Source organism: Caenorhabditis remanei, chromosome IV (assembly GCF_010183535.1).
Source record: "Caenorhabditis remanei strain PX506 chromosome IV, whole genome shotgun sequence".
Taxonomy (NCBI): Eukaryota; Metazoa; Nematoda; class Chromadorea; order Rhabditida; family Rhabditidae; genus Caenorhabditis; species Caenorhabditis remanei.
In genome coordinates this window covers 16,755,355-16,777,151 of record NC_071331.1, presented here as the reverse complement: position 1 = coordinate 16,777,151, position 21,797 = coordinate 16,755,355, and the positions used below count along the sequence as shown (strand labels likewise).

Below are 21,797 nucleotides of genomic sequence, written 5' to 3'. Positions count from 1 at the left end.
CACAGCGTGTTACGAATGCGGGAGAGAAGGACATTTTGCAGCTGATTGTAGGCGACGCCAAAATCAGCAACGTTTTGTGGCTCCACGAAATAACAACAACTATTACCGTAATAACGGCAATAGATCGCAGCGTCCACAGTTTCCCCGTAACGATCCAGTAGAACATCATCAGATTCCGCACCACCCAGCAGGTAATAGGTACATCCAGGCTGTAACTCCAGTCGAGAATAGTCTAATTGAGAAACTTAGAGACGATCTCAAAGTCTCACAGAATCAGGTCGAAGCCCTGATTAAGCGTAATTCTGAACTTTCTACCGCCACGAACCCAACTCCAGTCAATAGGAACCGCATAATGAGTTACATCCCACCCACCGGCCCACTTTTAACCATCCTCACCCTCGTTTGCCTTTTCACTCATTCTACCGCCTTAACACCACTAGTCTGTATGCCTCATTCTCCGGAAACTTACATCAAGCTCCCGGACCCAGTCAGTTGCGAAGCTTCTAGAAATTTGTCCTCCAGCTCCCCTGTAGTACCTCGTGAATTTGCCATTTACCGAGACAACACCTTGATTTACGAAGCAAACGGGACACTTTGCAAAATTGTTAGGCAAACCACGCAATTTTCCGTAAACGCTTTCGGCGCCCAGTTCAAAGAAACCGCCTTCAAGCAAATGATGGTATCTGCTGAGGAATGCCTACGCATGTTGCAATTCAAGAATTGCGAACACGGAGAACTCCACTTTCAAAATGGAGTCTACAAGACCAATAATCCTCACGTGATTGATTGGCCAAGTGCCCCGCTTTCGGTATTTAAGGGCACGCAAACATTGGAAACCACCAATTGTTTCATGATGTCTACCCGAATTTCGGCTAGATACGGTAATGAGGTACCGATCTCAGCCGCCGGCTCCATGACAGGTTGTCGCTTCTCGGTTGGTTCGTGCAACACCCGAGAAGGCGCCGCTTTTATCTGGAAGCCCCAATCCGAACAAGCTTGTAGGTATGTCTATTATGACACCCTAAAAGGCTTGCTGTCCGGTCGAGTCTGGCTTAGCGAGACTCGAGAAATTGCTCTCTCTTTCGATAAAAACTCAACTAGAATAGCTGACTGTGGTAGAAAAATAGTGGTTACAGACCAGGGTTACGGTATCAGTGCACCCATCCGCTCAAAAAGAGACTCCGACCTTTCTAACACTCTTCAAAATATGACAAATTTCGTTACGTCAAATCAGCTCGCTTCCCAACTTTTAGCCCTTGAAGAAGCAGTGTTGACCAAAACTGATAATTGGTTCTGGAACAATTTTATGAGTTTCTGCTCCTCCACCAACTCAATTTCCGCCGCTATTCTTTCCGCCGTCGCTAGCAACCCCACTTTAGCAGTAAGAAAAATCACCGGGAAAACCCACATTCAGGCTAAGTTTATCGGCAACGGCTACATTTCGGTTAAGCCTTGCACAGTAATCCCGCCCGAATCATTCAAATTTATCCCCTTTTCTGAAAAATGCTATTCCAAGCCATCCGTCGAAATCACGCTTCCCACCAACTCCTCTATTGTAACTTTTATTGACTTGGAAACCGGAATAATTTCAAATAGAGCCCACCCAGTAGATTGTCCACTAGTCACTAATTTCGAGTACGTCGCGAACGAAACCCTCTTTTCGCTGAACCCTTTCTCTTTGGAATTGAAGTCCAATTCTAACTTCCAACCACAAGTGATCAACGAAAAGATCCCTTTCTCGACATCTTCCCTCGAGGAGAACCCTCTGATTTTCCGTAACTTAATCATTGGATCCCTGTCCGAAAACATCCCAACTCCGCACTACAACGAAATTTTTGAAGCTATGCAAGGGTCACCTGAAGCGCTTACGCGCATTCTTTCCGCACACAGTAATCCAGCCACAGGCCCGTTGGCGCCTAACGGGCTGGAGAACCTGGTCGACTGGTGGACTCGTCTCAAAAATATTTGGCAAGTAGTATTCTATATCTGGTCACTAGTCGTCAATCTCCTCGTAACTTTCTTGATTGCCGTAGTAGCTATTTGTGGAATTGCCCGCTTTTATGCTGGCCCATGGCTGAATTTGCTTCCAGGAACACGTTTCAAACCAAGAACCGAGTCTTCCAACCCACCCACCCCCATCTCAGTTTTCACCCCTCCACCAACCATAATAGAATTTGGAAGCACCGATCGCGATACCCCACTCCCGTCAAAAACCAGCCACCTAACACCAAACCCAATCCCCGATTGCGCCCGCGAAATTAGAAGATTAAAAACCCCCACAATCAACGTCTTGAGTTTAGAAGGACCGAGATATTTCACCGCCCAAATTCCAGTTCGTGCAAACGGAATTTCGTGTTGGGCACTAGTGGATACCGGAGCCGGTTTCACCGTAGCTAGCAAGGAAATTTGCGCGTTAATTGGGATTTCTAGACTCGACGCACCTTCTGTTGACCACGCTTTAGGCCTCGGTGGCAACGAAGTCGAGATGGCTGGTACCGCCACAGTAAAATTCAGTATAGGTTCCCTCTCCGTTTTCCACACCACACACTTCACCAGCGGACAGTGCACTCCAGACGGAAGTGGAGGATACGACTTCATCTTCGGGAACGACATCCTCCAACGCTTGCCGAAGTTCTATCTGGACTATGCCCAAGGATTCTTCGAAATGGCCGACGAAAGACTGCCGCTCGGAGCAAGGAAGGATATCGAGATTTTCCCATCAAGGTACGCTATCCACGTAAGTAGGGACACCATCATACCCCCAAATTCTGAATCGTTCGTCAAATGTGCGGCCCCGTTATGCGCCAAACCGTCTGACTTGATCCTCCTTTCCCAAACAAATACCCTCACTAAAGTAGATCTCTTAGTAGCTCCAGCCATTTTCACAAACAAAAACCCTATTCTTTTAATCACAAACCCTACCAGTGAGCCTAAGACTCTCTATGCAAACACCACAGTAGCCACCGCCACTGATCTAAATGAGGAAAATGACGTACCTTCGGTAATGTATTATTCCTAACAGTAACCAAAATCCAATTAGTACCGAAGATGAAGTAGAAATTGACCCTGAGTTTACCATCAATCTTTCCCAAGCTAGAATAACCGATTCACAAAAAGAAATTTTGAAAGAACTCCTCGACGAATATCATGACGTCTTTTCGAAAAACCAGTATGATCTCGGTAGCTCTAAAACGGACCCAGTACATATTTACACTAATACGGAAGTCCCTATCAAAGGTAGACCTTACCGTGTACCGGTCAAGTATCAAGCTGAACTTGAAAAGCACATCGAGTCACTTTTGAAATCTAGGCGCATCACCGAATCTAATACCCCTTGGACTAGCCCAATAGTCATAGTCAAAAAGAAAAATGGATCTCTTCGAGTCTGTCTCGATTTTCGTAAACTAAATGAAGCAACCATCCCCGATAATTTCCCACTTCCGAGAATAGACTCAATTTTAGAAAAGGTCGGAGGATCCAGCTACTTTAGTAGTCTTGATATGGCCAACGGATATCTCCAACTCCGCTTAGACCCAGCTTCATCATACAAGTGCGGGTTCATAACTGATCAAAAAGTGTATGCGTACACACATCTTCCTTTTGGTTTGAGATCAGCCGCCTCGTATTTTCAGCGAGCACTTAGAACCGTATTAGGAGGTCTCGAAGAGGAAGTTTTGGTCTACATAGACGATATCCTCGTTTTTAGCAAAACTTTCGAAAAACACGTGGAGTCGCTAAGAAAAGTCCTCCACCGTTTTCGTTCTTTCAATCTGAAAGCTTCCCCAAAGAAATGCGAATTTGCAAAGTCAGCAATCACTTTTCTAGGTCATGAGATCAATAAGGATAACTACGCCCCAGATAAAGCTAATGTCGCTAAAATTCTGGAATTTCCCGAACCCACAAACGTTAACGAAATCAGGCGCTTCGTAGGAATGGCCGGTTTCTTCAGAAAATTCATCCCAAATTTCTCGGAAATTGCTGAGCCCTTGACACGCCTAACTCGAAAAGAGAAAAATTTTGTATGGGATCGAGATCAGCAGGAATCTTTTGAAAAACTTAGAACAGCACTCATAGCCGAACCAATTCTAGGCTTCCCAGATTACGACAAACCGTTTCACATTTTCTGTGACGCTAGTTCAGTAGCCCAGGGTGCAGCACTAATGCAATCTCGAGACGAAAAAGACAAAGATTTTTGTGTAATTGCCTATGCCAGCCGTACCCTGTCTGATCCCGAGACACGTTGGCCTGCCATTCAAGTTGAAATGGGCGCCATAATTTATGCCCTCCGTCAATTTCGCCCCTACGTATGTATGTCAAAAATCATTCTCCATTCCGACCACAAGCCTCTGACCTTCCTGCTTCAGAAAGCCAAAACTCACGACAATCTTTCTCGTTGGCTTATCGAGTTACAATGTTATGATATTTCGATCATCCACATTGACGGCAAAAAGAACACCGTCGCCGACTGTCTGTCTCGTGCTAGGGAAAACGATAATCCAGCCAATCATTCCGAGTTAAAAGATATAGTCGAGTTTCCCATCTGTATGAAAGTTTGCCCCGCCCTTCCAGCGCTACCTAAGTCCAGAAGGTCCAAGCGCAGCCAGTCGCTACCGCTAGACATTTCCGAGGAACAAGAAAAAGATCCGGAAATTTCACTTCTAAAAAACGTTTTACAATCCAAAGTACCCATTTCGTCTCTTCCGGAGCCCCAGCTTACCAGGCTTGAACTTTCAACCCTTGCAGCGAACGGCACAGTTTTAACTAAACCTCATTCTACAAGTAAAAAGTACGTCCTATATGTACCAAAACACCTTACCAACCTGATTTTCGAAGCATTTCACGAAAGCTACCTGTCCGGCGGACATTTCAACTGGAAGAAAACAAAAGCCAAGATCGGCAGAAAATACTTTTGGCCAGATATGGGCAAAGAAATTTTCGAAAAGAGCCAAGCTTGCGTTAAGTGCCAGGAAAAGAATTCACCAGTTCCTGCTCTAAAAGAAAAACTTGTACCCGTCACAACATCAAGAGTTTTTCAAAAAGTAGGTCTCGACCTTACAGGTCCCCTGAGAACAACTCCCCGTAACAACAAATATATTTTGAACGTCGTTTGTTGGTTTTCAAAATTCGTAATTTCAGTCCCACTTCCGGACGCTAGGTCCGATACGGTAGCTCGGGCATTGCTAAACGAATGCGTTCTTAGGTATGGAGCCATGAACGAACTAGTTTCCGACAATGCTACCACCTTTACGTCTCACGCTTTCGGTGAATTTTGCGACCTTTTGTCGATTCAACATCACAAAGCCATCCCATACCATTCAAAAGGTAATGGAGCAACGGAAAGGACCTTTAGAACCTTCCACCAGTTGACATCGAAATACGTTAACAAGGATCATACGGACTGGGATACTATCCTCCCAGCCCTCACCTTTTGTTATAACACCACCATTCATGACTCCACCGGAGAAACCCCTTTCTTTCTAATCAACGGGCGCGACCCGATTTTCAGCATCGACAACATCATCGACCCATCTCCGGGAGTCCTCACGGAGGCTAACACCGATGAAATCGACAACTTTCGCAAAGAGTTGGTACTCAACATTCGAGAAGCTTGGTCCCATGCAAAGGAGCAAGCTGACAAATCCAGATCACAATTTACAAAGGCGTATGATCAAAAGGCTAGACCTTCCGATATTGAGGTAGGCGACAGAGTTCTGTTCAAAAACTACAAATCCAAAAAGGGACTCTCAAAGAAATTAGTTCTCCCTTGGAGAGGTCAGTATAGAGTAGTTCAGGTCGAAAGACCCGAAGCACTAATTCAGGACATCTGCAACCCGGCAAAAGCACCCCAACGAGTACACTTGGATCAAATCAAGAAGTTCATCGAAATCTCCGGTCCAGCAGCAACAACACCTCGGGAGGAGTCCGAGATCGATCAAGAATGTCAGGTACCACCCCCTAAGGAATCAGTTAGCCAAGTTTCGCGTACGCAGGCGGAACCCCCTACCGAATTCGAAACTTTAGAAACCCCTGAAATCAACACCCCAAAAACTCCAGAAGACCAAACCACAGATCACGCTTTCGAACCACGTTATAACCTACGTAGAACTCGAATCCCAACTAAGCGTTTCGAAGAATAACCATCGAGCAGTTACAGTACGGTGGAATCACTTTTCTCCACACCCAGGACTGTACGATTTTTTTTTAACTGTATTTTTTTTTTTTTCCCTCTCCTTCCTCCACTAAACGTACGAGTCATAGTTACATCTTCCCTTCGGCTTTCCCCTTTCATCTTAGCGCTCTTTTGATGGTTCGCCGACCAGCTGATTCATCATCTATCTTCTTCGCTCCCATGAGTTGAAGCCCCGCCCCGATTGGTATAAAAGCCAAGCGGCGAGCACCTATATCTTCATTCTTGTATTTTCCTTCGCTCTTTCTCCTACCCTTGTCCCCCCCTCCCTATCATTTCCCGACGTGCTCTTTAGTTTCTTTACCCTCCTTACGCTTATTCCCATGTGTTTTCTTTATTAGAACCCTCGGCTAGCTTCTTCCATCACACCTTAGAAAAATAACAGTACTCCTCTTATTTTAGCTCTCGAACTTGTTCACCTCACGTCCTTCATGCATTCGCAACCATCCGGCTCTCGCCCCAACCACCGTCATCCTCGAGCCAATCGTTGGCCATTGGCACCTATGGTCCAGATCAACGCCACGGTCTGCGTTCTTAACGGAGCATACACCGCAAGAGTCATTGTGGACTCAACCCCGTATGAGTTCGACGACCCCGCTCTTGCACCCCTTCTTCACTTCACCGTCCTGGACGGGCACCTCCGCCCCAGTGGAGCCGAGCCTCGTGCAAGCGATTTCGGACCGAATGCCCACATCCCTGGCACCTTGCGAATCTTCTCGGCATCGACACACGCCTGGACCAGACGGCACGCGCCACTCCCGAACCTCCGCTGCGGTTGTAACCCGCACTATAATAACGCAAGTTGGTCCCACGCGGTATCACAGGTCTGTATGGCCAGGCAAATAAGCCAGGCCGTCGCCGAAAGAATTTGGGACGACCTCCCGATCGAGGGAATGGCATTCCCAAATCTAAATTGGAACTAAAAGAAACAGACGAAGTGTAGGCTGTGCATCCCTACCTTCCACGAGTTTCCCAAACTTTTTCACCAAGGTCCTTCCCTTTTCTCTAAAAACCACCACCAAATAGCCAATAGCCAAAAGCCAAAACGTATCAGCTTTCTTGAGGACCGTAGCTCCAAATTGAACTCTGTTACTTAACATTTTTTCAAAATTAAGGAAACACAACAGTGTGTTTCCTAGGACTGGATATGACAAGGTCGTCCCTATTAGTATCCAGTCTCTCCCTTATTTTTTCGAGCAACCCATAACACTAGCCCAAACCTCAACGAATCAAAAGTCAGCCCACAAAACCAATACTAAGTACCAATATTTTCAATATTCCTTCCAAATCCAAAAAGAATAAAAAGAATCAATAACAACAATCCAACAATAAGTTCGAAGACTTTCCAATAACCACCAACAACCGATAAGACACCTGTTTTCCTTTAGAGGACCAGGGTCGGTCCTCGCTAAGGAGGGAGGTGTAAGGGATATCGTAATCCCTTAGGTATTCCAAGATCTCACCGGACTTTGCACCCGGTGACGCATCATCATCATCCCATCCGGATAACTTCCGGGTCTCTGTCCAGGACAGGCAAGCCCACTCTCACATCCCATTCCCATTATTAAGCCTAACACGATTCTTCCAGATCTCCCGTCAACGTCTCACCGACCCAAGCACTCTCTCGCCATCAACCCACACTGTCAAAGACACCGCACCATATCCCATCCACATCACATTCTGGAACCGTCTCCAATCTCCAACACTATCTCACCCAGCTGCCCACACGATCCAGCCCGTTGCCTCTTGCCCCATCAACGTCACTCTCCATAACTGACTCCTATCCTCAAATACTCTCTCACCCCACAGTCCCATGAAGCACATTCCTTAAGCGCCCGATGCCCTTCCAGCCCTGAAGCCGCTGACTCCGCCCATCGAAGATCCAGTATAAATACCGTCCTTGTTATCATTCGAGACTTCTTCTTCCCATCCTTATTCTTACCCTAATAAACCTATCCAAACCACGAAAACCTCTACTAGAGATAGCCAATTAGCTGTGAACGAGAGATATTCTCTCCGCTAGAAGAATACTTTTCTGTCGCTTAAAGCATCCCACAGCACCCCCAAACGGGATACAGCGCTGAAAAATTTCAAACGTTCGCCGGGGAGCGCGTTTGCTATTTCAGTGCATTTTCAGAGGCACTTTTTTCAAAGTGCTATAACTTTTTATAGAGCGAATTAAAATAAATTCTGAGACCTAACTATCGTAGACGATAAGCTGTTTTATCGATTTTTTATGATTTTAAATTTTTAAAAATGCTTAATCGCTGAGATCATTCGAGAGTTTTCGAAAAAACACTCAAAATTGCTTGTTTTTGGACGAATTCCCTACGTTTTCAGAACTTTTTTGAATGAAAAAAAGTTTCTGGGCTATTTGAGTGATTATAAAATAAAGAAATCGTTACAGGAAACATAAAATCATTGATAAGACCCTAAAACCCGTCAAAGCAGTTTTTGATTGAAAAATAAGTGATACACGGCAAAAGCACTAGGGATCTCGACATATTGAGTAATTCAGTATAATAGAAGATGATATAGATTCAAAAAATCACACCTAGAACCTTCATTTCTTCTTTTTGAGAGTGAATGCAAAAATTGGAAAATGACATTTTTGAAAAAAACGGGTTTTTTTCAATGGGAAGTTGTTGAACTGCTTTGAAAATAGTTTATATGTTTCGAGAAATCTAGATCAACAATAAAATTAAGAAATTTCGGTTATAATACGCAAATATGACATGAATACTCGAATTGTGCAATTTCAGCGTTTTATCCCCCTAGTGTTAATGTTACGCGAATTTTTGGTATGATGTCAGTTATTCATGCCTTTTTTGTTTTTTTCATTCAAAAAAGTTCTGAAAACGTAGGGAATTCGTCCAAAAACAAGCAATTTTGAGTGTTTTTTCGAAAACTCTCGAATGATCTCAGCGATTAAGCATTTTTAAAAATTTAAAATCATAAAAAATCGATAAAACAGCTTATCGTCTACGATAGTTAGGTCTCAGAATTTATTTTAATTCGCTCTATAAAAAGTTATAGCACTTTGAAAAAAGTGCCTCTGAAAATGCACTGAAATAGCAAACGCGCTCCCCGGCGAACGTTTGAAATTTTTCAGCGCTGTATCCCGTTTGGGGGTGCTGTGCATCCGTTTGCGCTTTTGTAACACTGCACAAATGGTCATGGGCTGACCTTGAAGAACCACTCTTCGATTTTTAGGACAATTTTCACAAAATATGTCAAATTCTTGGTTTCTTATCTCACTATCAGAAAAAAAACATTTTGAAAAATATGTATTTTTTCTTTAATGCAATTAAATTTCGCACTTGCCTAAATTAAACGCTATCAGTTTTTTCTCTGAAGTTCAAAAGTATATTTAAAAAGAAACAAACCTATAATTGCATTGATCTTCAACAATCGGAGGCCACATTTTCGTCGAAAAATGCCTGAAAATAGGCGTCGGAAGGCGAAAAGAAGAGTGAGAGAAAGAATGAAAGGCCTGGGCAGCGAGGGCCTATCGATTGTGACGGGCCTATGGAGGAGAGAGAGAGAACACGTAACGCGGAGACGCAGAGATAGGTCGACCAGGCAGTGAGGCGGCGCAAGAAGAGAGTGTTAGGCTGGTGGAGACGCAGAGATAGGCAATGTGTCGTCCGATTTCGTTTCTCTATCGAAAAAGAAGAAAAAAGAAGAGAAAAAAGACAGCTTTTGAGGAGAGAAACCGATTCGAAGAGGAGTAAGTGCAGGTGATTGATAGACGCCACGTCACGGAAAACCGATGTATTACATATAAAAATGAAGAGAAGAAGAAGATGGATAAATGAAGAAGGCGACGACGTCTTCTGAAAAATTGAGGCTTTCAAGGAAATCTGTCTTCTTTCTCTTCGATGCGTTCTCGTTTTTCATGCCTTTTTCTCTTTTTTCTTTCGAACGAATCATTTTTCGATTCTTCTTCTTCTTCTTTTTGTCGTCCGTACACCGGTACTTCCCTTGTCTTTCTTATCAGTATACAAGTGAGAAACACGTCGGTTTCGTTGAATATGCAACACTCAGAAAATGAGATAAGACGGCTCAATGTGCACTTTGTTCTTGGAAAGTTTCGAAGATGCAGACAGAAGATAAACTGTCTTTTTGACGGTTTACGATCGAAACGAATTGTAAAACGTAATGAAAAGTGCGGGGGAGAAGCGAAGAGGCCTTTTGCAGGGCCTAAATCAAATACTTTGATGAAACGCCTAAATGAGTTTCTTGATTTTAAGGCATTAATGAAATGCCTAAACGAAAAGATCAACACACAAAAAATGCACTTTGATGCGGGGTTGAAAGGAAGAGGAAATCATTAATGATACATAAAAATTGAAATGATAGATACTGTAACCTCTGGAAGGCCTAAACGTGGGTCTGTGGAGCTCGATTGATATCTTTATTATCTCTTTAAAGTTTGACAAACGAAGTTCAAGAAATATTAGTTCAAAACCGAATAGCGTGCATATTTTTCTCCCAGAAATTCAAAGATATTCCGATGCCTTATGTGAAGTTTGTTCATTCAGGAATGGTTTCTATCTGATCTTCGAAAGAGCTCCATCCGTTTGAACGTACGGGAGTACTGTAGCTTGTATGTATTATCAGTTCACGGAACACTGCCGGTCCTGTTTAAAGATGCAACTTTCGCAGAGTCTTTCCGCGGAGTCTCGAAAATCGTACTTTGTAGCTCTTTTTACAAGCCTAGTTACGATTTTTGAAATTTGTTGTGCTATCAGATAGACTTCGAGCAAAAAAGAAGAGTATTCTAACGGAATTCGGCTGAATTTTTCTCGATTAAAAGTTGGAGATTATGAAAACTTCACAATATATCTGAATGATTATACGGTTTTGCAGATGTTTACCAGATCAAGATCATATCAACAACAGACTGAAGATTCGATTGCGAGTGTCAAATAGTTATCTTATCTCGTCTCCCTCCTCCATTAAAATGGAATCAAAAAACAAAATATGTCTGTGTTTTATGAAAGTGTGATTTATAGTCCCTTTAGATGATTCATTCGCAAGTTTACCGCGCGGTATCCGGACGGCGAGCACAAAATTGGTCACAGAATGACGATGAATCTCTTCGGAAAGAGACTGTTTGCTCTGAAAGTTCAAGGAACCTGCTTCATTCGCAGTTTGTAGTCCAACAGTTGTTTCTTGATCGTCTCTCCGAAGGGCAAGAGCACTTGTTGTTTCGATGGAATCACAAATAAAAATGGGTGCGGAAAGAGATTTTGTTTGTTAAAAGTTGCAAATATGTCAACAAAATGTTTACAGAAGAAAGGGGTAATCTGTTAGGAAAATGAGCAGAAAGTACGGGTAAATGTCAAGGAAGATCAGAAGAATAGAGAGTGTTTCATGATTTGTGCATTGTTTTTTCGGTAAATAATCAAGCGACCGGTTCTGTTTGTGTTCGGAAAATTGTGGCTTTTGAAAATTTCGGATTACTGTAGAGGCATTTTGAAAGCTACGAAATCGCTTGTTTTTGTAGTAAGCCAGTTTCCTGAAAGATTTCACCAAAAAGTGTTGCGGTCCACTCAAAAACTGCTCCTTAACCTGGGAAATCAGGGTTACACCAAACTCTAATAAACTGCAAAAATGAAATTCTCACTTTTCATCGTATCGAACTTTCGAAAGATTGAAAGTTTTTGAGTCAAAAGCTCAATGTTGACTATTACACCAATTATACCAATATCTAGTGTCATAGACATTGCAGCTCTATTCTCTCTTCCCCCACTAGTTTGTTTTCAAGGTGTTCACGTGTCCACTTGTAAACAATAAATGAGAGCATGGAGCACTCAAAAAAGCATTACAATTGTACTACACGCAACTGGAAAATCAACTAAATAGATACGAGTCTCTGGGTGTCCACTCACTTATCCTCCAAATGCCAAAACAACTATTCACACAAACATTGACATAATGGGAGGGCGAGTATATTATAAAAGAGAACTTTCAATGAAAGAGAATACTTTGATTTCCATACTGTCATGACTACTCGGCTCTTTTTGATTCTTTTGCTCTTGGCTTCTCCTGTTGTTTTTGGATGTTTTGGTCCTTCTTGTACCAAAATTATTTATTCAAGACCATGTATTCAACCGATGTGTGTTCCGAGATGTACCACTGTGACATGTTTCAGAAAGGTCAGTTTTTGGAAGATTAGAAAAATATAAATTCACTGATTTCAGTATTTCCTTCTCCCTCCACCACCGCCACCAGTAAGATTCAAGATTTTTTCTTAAAATTAAAATGTTGTACTCATTTTCAGATTATTATCCGAACAGTACCAGTACAACGTTCTTGTTGCACATTGACCAGTAAGTTAGAGAGCTTTCAAATTTCAGAATATTGTGATTCCGAATCGAATTAATTTCAGACTTCTCCTGCTGTCGAACATTCTACGGAAAGAAGTAAACATTTCATGTTCAAACAAAAACTATTTGTAAATTTGTCATTCAATTCGAAAAATAAACTATTTTATTAGAAACGTTATCAAATATACAAAAATGAATCGTTGAATGTTGAATTCGTTCTTCAGTTGGATGTAGCTTCAGCGACAGTTTCAGAAGCAGCGGTAGCATGACGACGATAACGGTATCCGCAGCAGGAGAAGTCTAAAAAAGTAAAATAGCTGTCAATACTCAGAGTAGATTTCACTTACTGTTATTGTTGCAACATGAAGAATATCCAAAGTTGTTTGGACAGTAGCTGCATCTTGGAGCACAACTGTTACCGTAACATGGATTACATGAGCATCCATTGTTGTTATTTGGAACACTGACAACAGTAACTTGTGGTCCACAATTGTTGCCATTGCATCCACAGTTATTTCCAAAACATCCACCTCCACAACCACCTCCAAAGCATTGAGCAGATGCTCCAGCGACGAGGACAAGAAGAGCAATGAGGGAGATGGAGTGCATGATTGGAAAATGAGGCAGATGGATGCTTTCTAAACTTTAAAAATTCTTCTTTTATAGTCCTCTATCAATTCCAGTTTTCGCTCAGGGATACTGTAATCAACGGAAACGGGCGGAGCTTGACACAAGCGGAGCATTGAGCACACTCCATTGAAAGTCACAAAATACGACCAGGACGTGCTCATTTCTGTGACCATGAATTCACACGGCTCACACTCGGAACTGGATGTTCTTGAGAAAGCAAGTTTTCATGAAACGTGAATTGAAGCGGCATTCCACGTATATGGATTAAGTTATGTGTTTTAAGTTTACTTGATAAGGTGGGTTCAATGGAACTGGTTCTCCAATTCACATGCTTCTTTGTTGATTGTGAATTTTCCTAGATGCACTCGTCTTTTCCCCCCAACTGCAGTTGTTGAAACTCAGAGAATAATAAGTTTGAATGTCCTTCTCTTCATGTTTCGTACTTTTCATTTACAGTAGTTGTAAATATAAACCTTCACTTTGATGTCTTTCTTAATTCCTCACAGCTGTCATTCTACAACCAGTCGGTGCCACAAACCTCAAAAGAACTTGCTGGTCACTTCAATTGTTCGCGGTGATCAGTACTTAAATGAACTCACTAGGGAATGTTGTGAGTGGGGTATGGAGTTATGTCAAGTGACCTATATCATTGGAAAGCTGAGAACACGTCATTTATTTATCTGTTTTCCGTTTTTGCTGAGGACCCTCCCAGTTCGAGAAATTTAGGTCTGAAATTTTGAGGATATTTTCCCCGTGAACTCGCGGTCACAGTTGATTTTTGGAGATTTTCGGCAGATTCAGTTCACGTGAAGTTTCAAAATATAATAAAAGTGAAAACCTTAAAAAATCAGCGGTCGAATGGTTCAGTGGTAGAGTTCGGGAATAGTAATCAGAGGGTCTGGGGCTCGATATCCTCTACTCGAATTATTTTTTTATTTTTTGTAAAGCTTATAACTGGCTCCAAGAGCAATCTGGGTCACTTTTTTCGGGGTTCTCTGATCTTTAGTGCATCTGATTCAGGCCTTTTTCAAAAAATTTTTTTTTGAATTTTTCAAGACTTTATATGATCATCTATAGGCAAAAATTTTTACAATTTTTTTCTGGTCAAAAATGTGAAAGTTGCCTATGTGAGGCTAAAGATCAGAGAACCCCGAAAAAAGTGACCCAGATTGCTCTTGGAGCCAGTTATAAGCTTTACAAAAAATAAAAAAATAATTCGAGTAGAGGATATCGAGCCCCAGACCCTCTGATTACTATTCCCGAACTCTACCACTGAACCATTCGACCGCTGATTTTTTAAGGTTTTCACTTTTATTATATTTTGAAACTTCACGTGAACTGAATCTGCCGAAAATCTCCAAAAATCAACTGTGACCGCGAGTTCACGGGGAAAATATCCTCAAAATTTCAGACCTAAATTTCTCGAACTGGGAGGGTCCTCAGCAAAAACGGAAAACAGATAAATAAATGACGTGTTCTCAGCTTTCCAATGATATAGGTCACTTGCTATAACTCCATACCCCACTCACAACATTCCCTAGTCAGAAGAAATTCATAATTTTCTTACTCGAATGCCGGTTTTTATTGGATAAATTTTTTTTCAATTTTCTGTGTTGAAATTTTTATTATATAAAACACAAATAAGAATTCTGAAAATGAACTGTCGAAATATTCCAATCAGAACATGAATGCCGTCAATAAAATCCCACACCTAGAAATGCATTAGGAATTTTTTTGAATCGAGATTTTTCTAAACCTGTTATTTCTGAATGAATGTGTCAGTGATAACTTCAGATTCTCGTCATAAGTTATTGGCTTTACATCATAATATAGGTTCAAATGAAATATTTCAAAAGCCGCGATAGAAGAAATGAGACTCGTCCCACCTCAAGGCATCTCCCTGTGCCTTGATAGATTGTACGCGAATTACAGAATTTGTAAACTTGTAATAATTCATTAGGCAATAATCTATGATTCGTATATACAAAAACAAGTTAATCAATCGAGAGAGATTTACTCTTGGGTTGGAGCGGCTGTAGTAGCCTCTTCGGTGGTCTCCACGGCGGTGTTGTGACGACGGAAACGGAATCCACAGCAGGAGAAATCTAAATTAAGGAAAATAAATGGATGGTCGGACAAGAAGAAGAGTAGAAAACTTACTGTTCTGGTTACAGCATGATGGTTGTTGGATGAAGATTGGTTGTGGTGGGCAGCTGTTGCAAACTGGTGGGCAGATTGGTCCGGAGCATGGGTTGCATGAGCATCCATTGTTGTTATTTGGGACCTGGACTACAGTAACCTGTGGTCCGCAGTTGTTTCCAGAACATCCACAATTATTTCCAGAACATCCACAGTTTCCTCCGAAACATGGTGGTGGTGGAAGGAAGATTGGTCCTCCACACCCACCTCCGAAGCATTGAGCAGAAGCTCCGGCGAGGAGGACAAGAAGAGCAAGAAGAGTAGTAGATTGCATGATTAAACTGTGGAATCAGCCAATGTGTGGATGGTAAAAACGTGAAAGTATTCTCTTTTATACCGCTTCATGCCGCCTGGGGACAGGTCTGTTTATCAGCAGAAAAGTAGGCGGAGACAGAGGAATGCCGCTTGAGTTCCGCGAGCATCTTTGCCGGCGGAATCTCAAAGTTTGTGCGTCGCGCTACAATATACACTGATTTAAGTTCAGTTCCAAATGTTAGAATCTTGACGGAAAGCACTCGAAGATTTGTTGGAAGAAGAATGACAAAATTGGAGTTGATTATGGTGAAGACCCTTGTGAGAGAAAGGAAATTTCATTTAGTTTTAAATCGAAACGAGTTTCGAAAGCTTCAAAAAATTTTAATTTGAAAAAAGTTTAACTTCGAGCAAACTAGAACTGTTTCCACTTTCCTGAACGTTGTATTTGAAGGTAGCGTCTTGATATGATTTTCAGCTGAAAAGGATGGGATAAAACATTTCGGAAAGAAGGAAAAGAATTTAGATGCATACTAAAACTCATGTTTCTAAAACGTAGCTTATTGGTTCAGAAAAAGAATTTCTGTAACGGAAGATGTTTTTGCTTGTTTCTTCTAAATAAATTGTGTTTTTTGCAATCAAAATATTCTAACTCTTAACAACCCATCACACCACAGAAAAACGTTTTAGATTCTTTTTGATAAGAATGTATCTTGTCTCTTCGTCGCCCATCGTATAATTGCTTTTCATATTTCCCAAGCGATCTGAGTTCCAATTACAATCGAAATGTATGTCTCCTTTTATACCGACAGCTTTGTGATATATATCTTCGTCGTGAGAAGAAAGTCCGTTTTGTAGATTTTTTTCAAAATGAATTCAAACAAATATATTGAAGTTAGGACAAATTTATTAAGCTAATCAATTATGTTCTATATGTACAAAAACCGAGAAACAATTATAGAATAGCGAAATCACTCTTGAGTTGGAGCAGCAGTAGTAGTCTCTTCGGTGGCCTCCACAGCTGTGTTGTGACGACGGAAACGGAATGGACAGCAGGAGAAGTCTGAAAAATATATCAGATAGAAGTGATTTCTTTTAGTTTGAAAAGTTACTGTTTTGGTTGCAGCATGGAGACTGTTGAATAATGATTGGTGCTGGTGGTGGGCAGCTGTTGCACATTGGAGCACAAATTGGTCCGGAGCATGGGTTGCATGAGCATCCATTGTTGTTATTTGGAACCTGGACTACAGTAACCTGTGGTCCACAGTTGTTTCCAGAACATCCACAATTATTTCCAGAACATCCACAGTTTCCTCCGAAACATGGTGGTGGTGGAAGGAAGATTGGTCCTCCACAGCCACCTCCAAAACATTGAGCAGAAGCTCCAGCGACGAGGACAAGAAGAGCAAGAAGAGTAGTAGATTGCATGATTGGTGGATGAACTGAAGAGTGGATGATGGAAAACTGAGAACTTTCATCCATTTTATACTCTCGATTGTTTCATGTTCTATGCCCATCCTGTTCCCACTAATCATCCGGTAAGGCGGAAGGTTCTCAGCAAACTCGGATGACTCATTTGGCGCCGATCGGAAACGAACACCGTTGTGCAAAGTCACAAATTCTCGAGAGAGAGAGAGAGAGATAGTCAAAAACTCAGGGAAGCTGAAGGTCTTGATGTCTAGAGCAGTAAGCAATCAACGACCATATCCATCCGCCTCTTGACAAGAAAAACCGGAGATAAAGGTTGTTGGCACACAATCACATCTTGTCTGACTAAAAAAACAACTCGGATTCGCTCTTTATAAATCAGCAATTTTGTGAGAATTGGTGAGGATGGTCGAGTTTTCATAGGCCTCCTTCACGTGTAGATCACAATTAGGAGTCTTTTTTGACAGTTGGGGAAGCCAACATTTTTTTTAACCAGCTCTTTTTCAACTTAGGCCAAAATCGATTTTTCCAACTGTCGTTTGAATTTCAAGCTATCTGATGATAAATGTAATCAACAGCCGACTCCTGATTATTAGTTTACTACTTAAAAATAATTCTTCTCAAGAAAATTCAAACAGCTGGAAGAAAACCATAGTTACAGTACTCTTGACAGAACTTTTTCTCCAGTTTCAATTTCAAGAAACCAGTTCGATAGAATATTTCATGTTCTTTTGATATTGCAAATGTTTGAGTGTTCCCATCGAAAAAAAAGTGTGTTTATGTCCGCGTATCCACTCAATGATTGCTCTCAAAAGATCAAGGAAGATACATATTTTATTGCGTGGGTCTTTCCGTTTCTTGTTTGAACTACCTTTAGAAAAGAATAGTTTCAGTGATGAGTGGATTTGAGAAGGTAACAATTTTATTAAAATAAGATCTGTAGTAATAGTTATTATTAAAAAATATAATAGAATTTCTGCGAGTATCATATATACATACAATTGAATTTTTAAAAAGTTCCTAATTCAGAGAGATCATTTAGTTTTCTTTTGGTTCCTCAGTTGGAGCAGCAGTGGTGGTTTCCTCTTGGGAACGTTTGCTGAAGAGACGCTTACGGAAAAGAGATCCACAGCATGAGTAGTCTGAAAATTGGAGATTTTTGAGATGGGAATGTCAGGTGGAAACTAACTGTTTGGAGCGCAGCAGGAGACAGATCCGAAGAGGATTGGAGCTGGTGGTGGTGGTGGAATGAAGACTGGTGGTGGAGCACAAGCTGGTCCGAAGCATGGTGGTGGGCAAGCTGGTCCGAAGCATGGAGATGGAGCATTGAAGATGATTTGTGGTGGTGGTGGACAGGCGATTCCAACACATGGTGGTGGTGGGCATGGGAATGAAAGACATGGTGGTGGTGGTGGTGGAGCAGCAATCACGATTGGTGGTGGTGGAGCACATGCGACTCCGACACATGGTGGTGGTGGGCATGGGAAGTTGAGGCATGGTGGTGGTGGTGGAGCAACGAAGATCTGAAAATATTGGAAAAGTTATATCCAAATGAATAGAGATTTGAACTGGATGTATTCAAGATCTTCACTTACCGGTGCTGGTGGTGGGCAATCAAAACATGGTGGTGGACCACAGGCGATTCCAACACATGGAGGTGGTGGTGGTGGTCCGGCGATCACGAACTGAAAACATAAAATCTCATGAATTATTTCTGGAAAAAAAATTACCGATGGTGGTGGTGGAGCACATCCGATTCCGAAGCATGGTGGTGGTGGAAGGAAAAATGGTTGAGCAATGGAAGAAGAAATGAGAAGAAGAGACGAGAAGACTGTGAAAGTCCACATTGTTTCTTGTGAATGAATGATTCCGTTTTTTCCAGCATTTCCCTTTAATACTATCTGTTTATCTGGTGAGAGAGTGTATTCCGGAAGGAGACGCAGAGAGGTGTCAACAAGTTATCAGTGTGGACGGGCGGAGCATGCATGTCGTACAGGATGTCCTCTCAAGAAATCTCTCATCTTTTGGTTCTCCGTAGTGATAATTGGCCACTTGAGTAGGCACTTTTTGTGCCGGCTGTCAACATATAATTTCTATTGCACGTCACACATTGTTTGACAGTTTCAGAGTTTTAGATTATCAACAGAATTCTGCAGAAATATAGACAAGAACTAGTTGCTGCTCTACAATAACTTTCAGAGAAATATTTTTCATGAAAAAAAGAAGTTCCTGATGACTCAAGGCATTTATAACAATTTTTAAAGTCTGAAATTAAAAGAAAAATATAATTAGGACTCCTAATTTAGGAGGTGAATGACAGTGTTGGCTTAAAGTAACAGTTTTGAATAACCGATAACGGTTTCGTTCATTCCAAGATACATCCTTTCAAAAACGGAATCTTCAAAACTCTATTCAACGTTCAATGAAACTGGAAGTACCGTACCCATCCACATTAAACACGAGTCATTTACTTTTAATTCTTGAATCTTTTTACAAATAAAAATTGAGCAACTGCAATCAGACACTGATTTGTTTATCGGCTTGTCGCGCTCTCCTGTTTGTATTTTCGCTGGAATTGTGTGTACCGCCCGCAATCTTCCTCTCATTACGCCCCATTCAAAGTTCAGCGCCATCACGCATCTTGTTTTTCTCACACGTGTGCACACAGGAAATACGAGAAAACCAATTAGAAAGAGTTTTCTTAGAGGGAGATTTTTGGGGAAAGGAAATTGCACATTTATTTTGTAGAAACCACGTCACTTCAAAAACAAAGTTTATTCAGATTTCGTACAAGACAAAATAAACAACACAACTTTGAAAAATGCAATCATCCAGAAAACACCGTTTATTGATGCACTCGAGACATCAGAATACAAATAGTAGAAGGGAATTGAAACAAGTGACAATCATAATTAAAAGTGGGAACATTGAGATGTTTATGCTTTTTTGGCAGCGGCTGGCTCCTCTTTCTTGACTTCCTTCTTCTTTTTTGGTTTCAAAGCGGACTTCAAAACTGTTTGAAGCTCGGCATCCTTAACAGAAAGTTCGGATTGGTATGTGTCGGAGTCGAATGGAAGTCCGGCAATCTTGAGGAGACCATTTGGCATGACAAGCACTGTAGCCTTGAATTGAGCAACAAGCTCTCCTTCCTTTTCATACAGCACCTGAAAAAAAAATACCCTGCTCTTCTGATCGTGTATTTCAAGTTAACATACTGGGTATGGGGTAAGGAGTCCGTATTTCTCGCATTCGACAACTCCCATCTTGGCCTTCACTTCTTCCTCAAAACCGCGGAGGGAGAATGGCATTGGTCCGTGCTGAAATTTCACGTTTAAATACTATTGAATACTTTCTCGAATAACAAACCTGCTTGTTGACATCTGAGAAGAACACACGAGAAGCCTTCATCTTGAGTTGATAAGTAACTGCCTCGTTCTTCTTGTAGACAGTAGTGCGAGTATCCATATCCTTTGGCTGCCCTTTTCCAGTAGAGAAGAGAATATCAATGGCGTATGCCTCATGCTTATCGATCTTGATCTTCTCAACTTCTCCCTTCTGCTTCTCTCCAGAGTTCTGGATAATCTTCTTCTCTCCATCGATTTCATTTCTCTCGAGTTGGTGTGAGAGCATATTCTCGATTGGAGTGAGTCCGAATTCGGCAGCGGTCTTGTCAATGTTCTTGGTGATGTCACTATTCACGGTTTCTGGTCTGAGGGAACGGATAGCAATTTCAAGAGCATCATAGGTTCCACGAAGGAGATCGGCAACCTTTCCAGTGACTTTGTTGTCTTTTGATGCTCCAACAACAACTGTGTGGGCAGCAGTGGCAATGAGACCGTCGATATGTGTTCCGAGATCGATTTTAACAACCTGTCCGTTCTTCAATACTACTGGAGCTTCGGACCGAAGAGGAGTGTAGTGGCAGATGCAGTTGTCAACAGAAATGCAAGTTGGCATAGAAATTCCCTGAAAGAATACTTTTTCAAAATTGAAATTTACAAAAAAATTTCTACCTTGGTGAAGTTCTTTTCCTTCTTGTACAGCTTTCCAGTTTTCTCGAGGATCAACTTATCTCCGAGATCGCAAAGGTCTCCGACGACGGCTCCTTCCTTGATATTGGCAATCACCTCCTACAATATAAATTATTTTCCATAAATAATTCTACAGTACCTTGAGGACAGCATTGGTGATTTCGGCAGCAACTTGGTACTTGGTGACGACGGCGTCGTTTGACAAAGAATAGTCTTCATGGTTGTGGCTGTCGTCGCTAGAGCAGCTGCTTTCGCTATCCTTTCTCACCATTTTGTTTGATGTATCTGCAATTAATTTTGAATATCTAAAAAGTTGAATACAAAATGTTTTTAAAAAATCCAAAACGCTGAAAGACTTTGAAAATATGAATATCAACAAAGTTGTAATCCCAAAAATTGAATTTTTTGTTTATTATTTAAATAGAAAATTTGGTTTTTGAACAAAAGTTTTAAACCTGTTTATCGAATTCATAGAATAGGTTTAAACCATAATTTCAGTTTTCTAACAGTTTCTAAAAAAGAGAAGTAGGAAAAAGGGAAAATTCTGCTAAAATATTCAAACTGGCTTAAAGGCGCATGCCGTTTTATGTTACTTCGTGTTGAGACCCATGCAGCAGAGCGCGTTTGAAAGAGGGGAGCGGCGGCCACGCTAGTGTCCTCGGCGCGTCAGCTGATTGTTTGAATAGAGAAAAGAGTGTATGTGTTTGAAACTGTGTGTATGCGTGTGTGGAAAAC

General features: G+C 41.5%; 6 protein-coding genes across 6 annotated transcripts; 1 reads left to right on the top strand and 5 right to left on the bottom strand.

Annotated features, from left to right (window-relative positions):
* Positions 1–12,198: 12,198 nt before the first annotated feature.
* On the top strand, positions 12,199–12,622 carry GCK72_014682 (uncharacterized protein; the record flags this gene model as incomplete). Its single annotated transcript, XM_053730402.1, has 4 exons — positions 12,199–12,351; positions 12,397–12,426; positions 12,477–12,525; positions 12,585–12,622. The coding sequence occupies 4 exons, from the start codon at positions 12,199–12,201 to the stop codon at positions 12,620–12,622; spliced, it is 270 nt and encodes an 89-aa protein (XP_053585174.1).
* Positions 12,623–12,742: 120 nt separating this feature from the next.
* On the bottom strand, positions 12,743–13,131 carry GCK72_014681 (uncharacterized protein; the record flags this gene model as incomplete). Its single annotated transcript, XM_003108236.2, has 2 exons — positions 12,743–12,822; positions 12,870–13,131. 2 exons carry the CDS (start codon positions 13,129–13,131, stop codon positions 12,743–12,745), a joined length of 342 nt encoding a protein of 113 aa, XP_003108284.2.
* A 2,034-nt stretch (positions 13,132–15,165) lies between these two features.
* GCK72_014680 (uncharacterized protein) lies at positions 15,166–15,625 on the bottom strand (the record flags this gene model as incomplete). Its single annotated transcript, XM_003108069.2, has 2 exons — positions 15,166–15,257; positions 15,313–15,625. 2 exons carry the CDS (start codon positions 15,623–15,625, stop codon positions 15,166–15,168), a joined length of 405 nt encoding a protein of 134 aa, XP_003108117.2.
* Positions 15,626–16,574: 949 nt separating this feature from the next.
* Positions 16,575–17,031, bottom strand: GCK72_014679 (uncharacterized protein; the record flags this gene model as incomplete). Its single annotated transcript, XM_003108100.2, has 2 exons — positions 16,575–16,666; positions 16,716–17,031. 2 exons carry the CDS (start codon positions 17,029–17,031, stop codon positions 16,575–16,577), a joined length of 408 nt encoding a protein of 135 aa, XP_003108148.2.
* Positions 17,032–18,069: 1,038 nt separating this feature from the next.
* On the bottom strand, positions 18,070–18,878 carry GCK72_014678 (uncharacterized protein; the record flags this gene model as incomplete). The annotated part of the gene is made up of 4 exons (XM_053730401.1): positions 18,070–18,173; positions 18,221–18,554; positions 18,627–18,716; positions 18,762–18,878. The coding sequence occupies 4 exons, from the start codon at positions 18,876–18,878 to the stop codon at positions 18,070–18,072; spliced, it is 645 nt and encodes a 214-aa protein (XP_053585173.1).
* A 1,089-nt stretch (positions 18,879–19,967) lies between these two features.
* GCK72_014677 (uncharacterized protein) lies at positions 19,968–21,333 on the bottom strand (the record flags this gene model as incomplete). Its single annotated transcript, XM_053730400.1, has 5 exons — positions 19,968–20,195; positions 20,247–20,348; positions 20,398–20,997; positions 21,045–21,158; positions 21,202–21,333. 5 exons carry the CDS (start codon positions 21,331–21,333, stop codon positions 19,968–19,970), a joined length of 1,176 nt encoding a protein of 391 aa, XP_053585172.1.
* Positions 21,334–21,797: the final 464 nt, after the last annotated feature.